At 22.9% G+C, this 11354-nt stretch overlaps 1 protein-coding gene across 1 annotated transcript; it reads left to right on the top strand.

Moving 5' to 3' along the window:
- The first annotated feature begins 34 nt into the window (after positions 1–34).
- On the top strand, positions 35–6610 carry LOC122509440 (cytoplasmic dynein 2 intermediate chain 2-like). The gene is made up of 10 exons (XM_043623534.1): positions 35–387; positions 531–615; positions 700–915; positions 992–1226; positions 3840–4041; positions 4163–4362; positions 5430–5572; positions 5722–5924; positions 6039–6110; positions 6285–6610. Exons 1-9 carry the CDS (start codon positions 329–331, stop codon positions 6106–6108), a joined length of 1413 nt encoding a protein of 470 aa, XP_043479469.1. The 5' UTR covers positions 35–328; the 3' UTR covers positions 6109–6110; positions 6285–6610.
- The last annotated feature ends 4744 nt before the right edge of the window (positions 6611–11354 follow it).

Here is an 11354-nt window from a genome sequence, read left to right as displayed (position 1 = left end):
ACTTGGCTTATTGATTGATAATGTAGGAAATGTGGTTAATTATGTGCCGGTAACTGTCAAAACAAAAATTTCTCATTCGGTAGTTTATTTCATGTTTATTTATAATAATTAATTAAGATTCAAGAGTTAATTATTACAATCTTTATTAACTTTGTTAATTTGTATTTAATACTTGTGTTCCTTATGTTTAACTGCTATTTATTTTGCTTTAGAAAACAATTTTACAACTATTGTTTGAACTGCACAGTGCACACTAGTTTATAATTTAAAAAACTATTTTTTAAGATATTTAATATTAGGCACATTAAATTTAAGAAAATTAATTAAAATGTTTTCTGATAAATCGTTTGATCCAGTTGGTTTTAGATCTCAATCTTCAACAGAGAAGTAAGTTTGTAATTTTTTTTTCTTTTGAGGTTATGTTTGTTTTCAAAACATTCAAAACAAAAACTGCGAATATTAAATAAATTATTTAAATAACATGACAAATTTACAATTAGTGTGAAAATTAATTACAAGAGATATTTTAGATCGCAAAAATCATCAAATATACAAACTGACATTGTTGTTTACGAAGATGGTTCTTCTCAAAGTGAAGAAAAAAAAAGTGTCGAGGTAATAATAATAATTTACATGGAAAAAATTATTTATTTTTCTGTTATTAAAAAACAAATACTAACTGTTTTTACTTTTTTTTAGACTCAAACTCAGACGGAAAGTAAAAAAACTCCTGAATTCAATTACGAAAGATTAGCAGCATTTTTAAAACGAGTTACACCAGGAATTTTGGAAGCTCTGGATGAGACCTATGGTAGTAATGCTTTCGAAGATTATAATCCAGAAACTACCAGTGAATCATTCTCAGCAGTGAATTGTCTGACAAAAATGAAAACCTGGGATAATCCTGATTTTAAAGAAAGTATTTTATAACAATTAATACTTGATTAATCTTAGTTTTCTATTTTTTTTAATCTCAAATTTTTTTCAACAGACGAAAATAAGTGGATTAACATGGAGTCCTGGTGGTGGATCACTGGCATTAGGTTACAGTGTTACATTTCACGAGAATTGGTGTAATCATCTGTCGAAAATAAAAATTTACAACTTTACACGTGATAATAAATTTCCAGCAGCTCCTAATAAAGTTTTGGAAGTTAATTCCTGTATAACGTCAATTCTCTATCATCCACACGAACCTTCCATACTGGCAGCTGGTTTATTCAACGGTAATTTTTCTATTTATTTCTAATTATTATTACATGGCTCGAACCAGTGAAAGTATTTAAAAATACGGACTAAATATGAAAAATTACGGACCAATTTCTGACAAAAATTTAACCAGTCCGAGTCAAAAAAGAAAACATTTTACTTAAAACTATAAATTAAATTTTATCATTAACTATAAAACATGAAGAAATCGATAACTCCGAGTCTTCGATTTCTTCATGCTTTATAATAATTAAAAATGGCAAATTGATAAAATTATTGTTACTGTAACTTCTTTAAAATTATTTTCATCATTTCAATTAAATTATTATTTTTAAGTATTTTTAACTAAAATTCTTCTTTAAAACAAATAATTTTCGAAAAAGTTCTTTGACAATTTTCAAATCCATTTGTTTACATTATTCAATTTTACGAATTTCAATTATTCGTAAATTTCTTCAATTAAATATACATTAGAAAATAAAAACTTCAAATAATATTAAAAAAAATTCAATTACAATTTTTCCAAAAAAATTAATTTCAAAAATCTTAGTATTTCTAAAAATTCACGCCTAATTGCTTTTAATATTCAATTATTATCTACAATTTTAACTGAAATTGATTTTTAAATCAATTTATATTAGAAAATTCAACTAGAATTCAATTATTTAAATACAAAAATAAATAATTTATTAATTGAATGATCGTAAAGAATTTTATCAAATAAATTTTTAAATAAGCGAATTCTCTCGACGAATTTTAACAAAATTTTTAAAAATAATTACATTTTTCAAGAAATTTGTTTTAAATTGTGTTAAAAATAATTTAAATTCTGCGAAAAGTTTTATTATTTGTGAAAATAATTGAATTCCTCAAGAAAATTTTATTATTAATGAAAATAATTTAATCTCTGCAATAATTTGTAATGCAAAAAAATAATTTATTGAATAATTGAATATTTCATAAAATTCAAATCTCATAAATAATGTTATCATCGAATTTTTAAATAATTTAATTCTTTCGTCGAATTTTAATAAAATTTTTAAGAATAATTACATTTTTTGAAGAATTTGATTATAATTGTATATTAAAAATAATTGAAATTCTGCAATGAGTCGAAAAATTCAATTATTTGCAAAAATTCAAATAAAATTCTTCGAAATAATTCAATTATTTTTATGGAATATAAAATCCTCCGTAAGATTTCAATTATTTCCATAAATAACAACATTTTTTACTGGGATTCAATTATTTTCATAAATAATAAAATGTTTCGGAGGAATTCAATTATTTTTAATACAATTTTAATAAAATTTCTCAAAAGAATACAATTATTTTTATAATATTATTTAAATTCTATTATTTTCAAGAGTTTTAATAAAAATTCAATTACTTTCAAAATTTTCAGTAAAAATAATTTAAAATACTCGATTATTTTCAAAAAAATTGAAATAAATTTTTCAAAACAATTAAATTATTTTAAAGAGTTTTAATAAAATTCTTGCCAAAAATGAAATTATTTTCAATACAATTTTAATTACATTTTTTCGAAAGAATTCAATTATTGAAGAAAATGTTGATAAAATTCTTGAAATGAATTCAATTATTTTCAAATTTTTTGGTAAATACTTTGCAAGAATTCTGTGTTTTTCAGTACATTAATTTTAATACTGAAAACATTTAAAAATAAAAATTATTTATAAAGTTAGGAAACAAAAAAGCAAGTTTTTCTTTGAAATAAATTTTATATTTGGAAAAATTTAATTTTATTACTTTTAAAAATTGTTTTGAAATATAGGTAATCATATTTTTGAAGAATTATAAATTTCGAAAAATTACATTTCTTAAAAAACAGTTTATTATTAATTCTTACAACAATAAAAAAACAGATTTTCTATTAAAAAATGTATTTTATTTTTTCTTTACAATTTATTAACAGCAAGGTGTCTACTAGTATCGTTTAAATAAAATAAATTTCCATTTTACCGTTAAGTGAAGAACAGTTAAAATCAATTAACTCCTAATTAATAATATTAAGTCATTAAGAAGTAATATTTCGTCTAAAAATTGTTTTTTTGGTTTACTTAATTGATTTTCTACAGACTATTACAGAAATATTCTAACATAATACTGTTAATTTTAAACAATTTAAGAAATGTGTTCTAGTTATATTTTTCGTTTCAGAATTTATAATTTTAATTTACAGAAATTATATTAGACACCTTGTAACAATTATTACAAATATTTACAATTTATGAGCAGTAAAAACATTAATAATTTAATAATTTAACAAATTTTAATAAATAACGAATTTGATAAATTAAAAAAAAGATATGTAGAAATTCAAGTTTTAAATACACAAAGTTGAAATGAATAAATGTAATAAATTTATATAAATACAATTTTCTTAGTGTGGATATTTTTTTACATAAATTAAATTTTCTTACTGCGAATATTTGTTTACAAATAAATAAAATTTCCTTACTGTAAATATTTGTTTATAGAAATAAAAACTTCCCTAGTGTAAATAATCGTTTATAAAAAGAAAATTTCTAAGAAAGAAAGTTTCTATAAAAAGAAATTTTTTTCTAAAAACAAATCAATCACGTCGTAAAATTAAATAAATATTTCAGGTGATGTTTTGGTGTGGAATCTTCGAGATGATACGTCGGTGACTCCTGTTCAAGTCTTCTCTCATGGCGATTTTGTATCACAGCTTCAGTGGCATACAAAACTTGTAACCGATTCTTCTCTATTGGTATCGGCGAGTGCCGAAGGATATATTTTACTTCACAAGCTTCTGGCTAATTTTACGACAGTTATTTTGTTTAAACGGTAATCCTATTTCTTCTTCTTTTTGCATAATTATAAATATAATAATTCTTTATATTCATAAAAAATATTTCCATATGATTTAAGTAATTTTAGCGCTGAAAATTCTCATTTTCTCTTGTAGATTCAAGGTGGCCAAGGAGCACAATCCATCTGAGAGTGCAAGACCTCGTAGTTCCGGTGGAACTCGAGAACGTGCAATTGAAGCTGGATTAACAATCACAAGTTTTGATTTCTCATCGAAGGATCCGTCCATATTCATTGTCGGGACATTATGCGGCGGTGTTTATAAATGCAGCGTCGATCAAGCCGTTTCTGTGGAAGGTAAATTATTATTTAATTTTTATACACCATTTTCGTTGAGAAGGGAATACACATTTTTTTCCATTTGAAAAAATTACAAATAGAAATTTTTTTATTCAGGAAAATTTATTTGAAAAAATGGCAAATATAGAAAACTTTTTATTTCGACAATTTTCAAATATAGAAAATTGAATAATCAAAAAAATTTTATTTATATTAATAATCGTTCAATTCCGTTAATCTGTTCGCAGTTTGAATTTAATTGTTTTTGTCTGCTTTTTTGTTTCCTAACTTGTTTAATAATTTTTCTTTTCAAATATTTTCAATTTTAAAATTAATGTAGGTATTAAAAAACATTGAATTCTTGCAAAGAATTTTGCCAACATATTTGAGAATAATTGAATTCCTTCGCAGAATTTCTTTGAATTATTTTTTTAAATATAATGGAGTTTCTTTAATAATTTGAATTGAAAAATTTTAAAGTAATTGAATTTTATGAACAATTACTTCCAAGTCTAAAATAATCGTGTTTCTTAATAATTAAAATTAAACACTTATAGTAAATTTTATTAAAATTTTTAGAAAATAATTAAATTCTTCTCAGAATTTTATTACAATTTTCTAAAATAATTTAATTAATTCGAGGAATTTTATTAAAATATAGAAAATAATTAAGTTCTTTGTATTTAATAATTTTACTATCAAAACTTTATTAAAATTATTGATAAATAATTAAACTTTTTTAAATAATTTTATTAGAGTTTTTGTAAATAATTAAATTCTTTTGAAGAATTTCTTTGTGTTTCTTTTAATATAATGTAGTTTTTTGAATAATTTTAATTAAAAATTTTGAAAATAATTTGTTTCAAAGTTATGAAAATAATTGAAATTCTGTAAAGAATTCAATTATTTATGAAAAAAATTGAATTCTTGACAAGGATATTTTTCAATTTTTTAAAATAATTGAATTTCTGAAAAGGATTCAATTATTTATGGAAAATAATTGAATTCTTCCGAAGAATTATATTAAAATTTTTGAAAATATAAACAATAATAATTAATTAATACACAACTTTCTATTTTTAAAGGAGACGAGTCGATTTTAGATCCGGTTATTGATGAATACAATAGACATGAAGGAAGTGTAACAAGTATCAAATGTTCGCCAACGAAAAATCTCTTCGTAACAAGTGGCACTGACAAAGAAATCAGAATTTACGATTTTGATCAAGTAAATAGAAAATTTTTTTAACATTTAACATTAACGTTTTCCAAAAGAATTTCTTCGCATATAGAAAATTTTTATTTTTCATAATTAAATAATTGAAAATTTGGATTTTAAGAAAACTTTTTTACTGATTGATATTTTTTTATTTGCAGACTGCAAATCAGAAGATTATAAATCTCGAGAGTACAACTATTGGACTTTCATGGTGTATTGGAAACAAAGATATTTTTGCCGCTTATGGAGCAACTTCTATTGTTGGATTTTATAATGTTAATACCGGCAGTGCTTTACCTAATGTAATCCTACAATCTGATACCAGGGAAAATACGAGCAGTCTTAGCTTTAATTCAAAAAGGTATATTCGTCAAAAATGAAGGAAATAAAAAGTTCAATATTGAAATTTTAACTAAAATTTTCTTTTTATAAATTCGTTTACAATTTCTTCTATTAAATCTGTTAATTATTTTAGGGACATGGTGGCAGTGGGAGACACTCGTGCTTGCCTCGAAATCTGGAAAATTCCAAGATACTACTCATAAAGGTATAAAATAAAAAAATTTTACCTTTTCCGTATTACTTTGAATTAGGAATTTAATATTCGAGATAGAAATTCTTGTGAATTAAATTCAGAATTCGTTTAAAATTTGAAGTCGAAAGTTTATATTTTATCTCGAATTATTTGGAGAAATAATTTAAGGAATATTCGCTTTTACAGTCAGGAAGGAAAGATTCTAATGGCAAGACTCGAAATAGATGTTTGAAATGAAAAAGGAATGAGACAAATCTTTTCTGCGAACTCTGGTCGAGACTTGGCTCAAATGTCTCAGCACTGAAGCCAAATGAAGAAAGATTGCAACTTTATATTTTATCAAAAAGCACAACACAGTATGCATTACACTTTTCTCCGCACAAGCATCAGGAGAAATTTTTTTTAAAATACTTAAACTTCTTATTTAAATTATTATTTAAATGAATATTTTTACTTATTTAAAAAAATAATGTTTACTAATTTTTATAAAAAATAATGTTCACTAATGTTTATAAAAAATAATGTTTACTAATTTTTATAAAAAATTAATTCTACTTATTTCTTAACAAATAATTTCTACGTATTTATTAAAAAAATATTTATTCTCCTAAAAAAATTAATTTTCGTTTATTTTTTTTTTAAAATACTAATTTTTACTCATTTAAAAAAAATTCAACAAAATAATATGTAAAATAAAAGTAAAAAGTTCTAAAATTTGATGGAAAAAAGGAAATTATATTGTAAAGAAGTTTCATATAAATATATTTATAATGAATGTACATTAAAATATATTTCAAACTATTTTTAAAAACTTTTTTAATAATCATTACAATTATTGCCTAGAGATATTTGTAGTGCTTCTATAAAGAATTGTATAATTTAAAAAAAATGTAAACAATTTTTGAAGAAGCTTATTTTTAAAAAGGCCTTGATGAAATTTTACGACGCAGAAATTATAAATGTTTTCCTTCTTCAAATAATCTACGTTTACGAAGATAATGATACGTATTTCACTCAGTAAAGAATAATAAATTGTATTACACTATTTGTCTGTTTTTCAACTTCAAACTAAACTTTTTATATTAAAAAAATGCTGACACAATGAAAAATTAAATCCTGATCAATAAAAAACAATTTTACCAAGAAAATAGAAAATTTTAATTCAAAAAAATTAATTTTTAAAAAATTTGAAGTTGTAATTGAAATTCAAATTTCAAAATTCAAATTTAAATAAATTAAATAAAATTAAATTACAATTTAATTTTAACTGAATTTTGATTTAAAAATTAATATTGAAAAAAGTATTTTAATTCAGAAATTAGATTCTGTTTTTCAAAAAATATGTCAAATTTAGAAACGAAATATTAATTATCATCGATGAATCATTTGCTTTACGTTATATGACTTGTAAATACGACGCATTCAAAATTTCCACTGGCGTAATTTCTTGGCTGTGTTAAAGAATGTTTTGAGTCATTTAAATTTATCGAATTTTCTAGAATTCATGTTATTTCATTAATCGTACATAATACATAATAAAAGAACTTAAGTAATTATCTAATCGAGTTGAATAGTGTCATTAAATACGCACAATTGAAACAAAAGGAATTTTTTTCCAAACAATAAAAAGATAAGAATAAATAGTTTACAAATATTAATTAATTTTGTCAAAAATACAAAATACAAAATTCGTAAATGAAATATAAGATTCTTAATTAAAATATAAAAATTCCAAATTAAAATCACAAAAAACGACGCAGCTGAATTCTAAAAGGATCGATAATAAATAACCCATTTGAATGACAATAAAAATCTTTTTTTAAAAATTTCCACTTACATTTTTAAAAATAGTCGCCACTTTGCGTTGCTAAACAGTCGATTCCTTGAAGATGTTTTTCCATTTCGTCATTTATATTCAACTTCTGCGTTATACTGAATTGATGTCAATGACCCTCAGAATAATTGCTGTCTTAAAAACAGCAAACTATGACGATGAATATATCTCTTCTCTTTTCTTCTCCCACAAGAAAGATCAAGGACGAATTCTTTCGTTTTTCCAATTTAAATTTATTTCCATTATTTCAAAATAATTCCTCAAAAAAAAATTGAAAAAATAAGAAACAAAATAAACTATAGAGAAAAGAAAATTCGTGGAAAATTAGCTGTGAAGAAAAAAAATAAAAATCCTAGAAAGAAACGATTATTAGAGTATTTTTTATTAAAAAATTATTAAATTATTAAATCACTTGTAATATTTTATCATAAAATTATAAAAATTGAGTTTGACAAAATTTTTAAACATTATGAAAAAATAAATACCGAGATTTTTTCCCATTTCTGATGAAATTTTAACTGAAAAAATTATGGTTTTATTTAAATTAGTAATTTGCGAGTAATTTTCAATTTAATTGAAATTTAAAATGTAATTTAAAGAAACGTCGGTGAAGTTCACAAGGTTTCTAATCAACGATTGAGAGAAAAAGAAATATTTTTCCTGCCACAAGAAAATAACATTTTTTGTTTAAATCGTTAATTATAAACATTGTCAACTTCTTTAACGTTTTGAAAAACCAACTAAAAATTTAGTAAGGAAAAATTAGAACCACTATAAACGTGTGAAAAATTTCTTTTAAGTAAAAATTATTGAGAATTTTTTTCAAACCTTTTTTTTTTACTAAATATTAATGAGAATTTCCGGTAAAACATTTTTTTTGTACTAAATAATAGAGAGAATTTTTAGTAAATATCAAGTTTGAAAATTGATTTTTAACTAAAAATTAATGAAAATTTTTGGTAAAATTTGTTTTTCTAACTAAAAATTAGTGAGAATTTATGATAAAATATTTTTTTTTACTAAAACTTATTGAGAATTTTTATTTATTAATATAAAAAATATATTTTTTTACTACAAATTATTGAGAATTTCTATCTATTAATATAAAAAAATTTTTTTTACTAAAATTTATTGAGAATTTTTTGGTAAAATTTGTTTTATAACTAAAAATTACTGTTTTTACTACAAATTCTTCTGAATTTTTATTTATTAATCTAAAATAATTTTTTGTACTCAAATTTATTGGTAAAATTTATTTTTTACTACAAAATTATTTATTTTTTATCACTGAAAATTATCGAGAATTTTTATTAAAAAATTTGCGTTACTGAAAATTTGTCAAAATTTGTAGTAAAAAATTTTACTTACAGAAAATTATTGATAATTTTTGACAAATATTGTTTTTTACTAAAAATTATTTTTTTTACTAAAAATTATTGAGAATTTTTACTAAATTAAATTAGTAAATCTTACTAAAAATTTATGAGAATTTTTGGTAAAAATTTTACTTTTTACTAAAAATTAGTGAGAATTTTTACTAAATTCAATTAGTGGACAAATTTCCACTTTTTTCAAATTTAGAGAGAACCTTCTTACGTTATTTTTTTTCTCGTCTTTATAAAAGACATTACGTTTGAACCATTTTTTTCTTCTTTTTTTTCATAAAACATTAACAATAATTTTATTCCGAACTAATCGTTCACAATAAAATCAGATTAACATTTACAAAAAAAGACAGAAATAACCTTCTCATTAGAAAATGAGAACCAATTATACGTTTTTTTTGTCCTTAAAAGGACAGATTTTTTGTTTGCATGTTTGAACCAGAAAAGCATATTCCTTCATTGGAAAACATTTGCGGGCCCTGAAAAGGGCCCTAAAAAAAAAGGAAAAAAAATTGGTATTTTGGATGTGGACGGGATTTATGTAAATTAGGTACACGGATTTGTGAATAAAAATTAAAAAAAAAAGGATTTGAAAATTTTTTGTTTTGCAGGAAAGGAATGATTTTTGGATTTTTAGACTATTAACGGGAAATTAAAAAGGAAAAGGATAGATCACAGTATATTGAGAAATTGGTTTGTTTGTTGTAAATTTCTTGTTGTTCGTCATCTTCTTTCTTCTTATTCTTCTTCTTAAAAAATTGGTTTTTGAAAATTTTCTGCTTTTAGAGATTTGTCTTGGCTATTATTTTTTTTTTTGGCTTCAATGTTGAAAACATTTCACGTTGATTGCAAATCAATCAAAAGTGAATTTTGATCGATTTTGTGGAATGATAAAGACTCTCTTATGAAATTGTCAATAAAATTGATGCTGATGTGGAAAAAAAAAATGAATGAGATCAATAAATTTTCCATCGGTGAATACTTTTTCGGAAACAAGTTTTAAACTTGGTCCTTTTTTACTCTCCTGTTTACTTCTTCTTCTCCTTTCACTTCTTCTTCTTCTTTTTCTCCTTCTCCTACTTCTTCTTCTGTTACTTCTCCTCCTCCTTGTTTCACTTCTTCTTTCTGTACATCCTCGAACTTCTCTTCAATCTTCCACCTCGTTCCATCTTTCTCAAAAATTCGAAATGCCATTCTCTTCGTTTTGATTAATTTTCAATTGTGCATGTAAATTTTGAAAATCAAAGTGATCTTGAATCTAATGATGTAAAATTTTCAGGTAAAAATACCGAATTATCTAAACAGCATTTCAAAAAACTCGAACAATTTAAAGCTTTCTTTTTTCATCTTCGAGAAAGTAGACTCCAAATATCCCTCGAGCATTCATTCTCTCTCGTGGTTTTTTGAGTTGTTCTTTTCATCATATATATATATATATATATATTTTTTTTTTTTTTTTGGTCCCTCTTTGCAAATTATCGCAAAAAGGATTTTTTACGCATATTTTTTCCCTTCACATAATTTTGTTTTTTCCATATAGAAACTTTCATTTTCATGCATTCAAATATTCATTCTTTTTTTTTCTTTTTCTCGCCTTCAGTCTCGAATTCGATCATTGCATCTCCACTTTGTGACAGAAGGACTGATAATAAATTATCCTCCTCGTTAAATCGAGAAGGTTGCCAATGAGCTTTTTTTATATATGTTTGCTGCATTGGACAAATAATTCCAGGCCTTCATTTATTATTTATAATTATTATTTTCAAAGTTCTCCTTTATTATTAACATTCTAACTGCTTTTTTTCAATTGTTATTATGAGCGACTGTATGTGTATGAAAAGACACATTTTTTTTTTTGTAAATTGCAATTAATTCATCAGAGAGAGGGATAGAGGGAGTGTGAATCTGCTTGGAATGAGAAGCAAATATTCATTTGATGAGGGGGAAAAAAAAACTCCCAATTCTTTGATAAACTCTCCGATGAAACTTTCGGTACTCTTCTCTCATTTCTTCTTCTTCTTTTTCATTTTAAGTTTC

The sequence above is a fragment of the Leptopilina heterotoma genome, unplaced genomic scaffold, assembly GCF_015476425.1.
Source record: "Leptopilina heterotoma isolate Lh14 unplaced genomic scaffold, ASM1547642v1 Lhet_60, whole genome shotgun sequence".
NCBI classification, from domain to species: Eukaryota; Metazoa; Arthropoda; class Insecta; order Hymenoptera; family Figitidae; genus Leptopilina; species Leptopilina heterotoma.
This window is presented reverse-complemented; position numbering and strand designations above follow the sequence as displayed.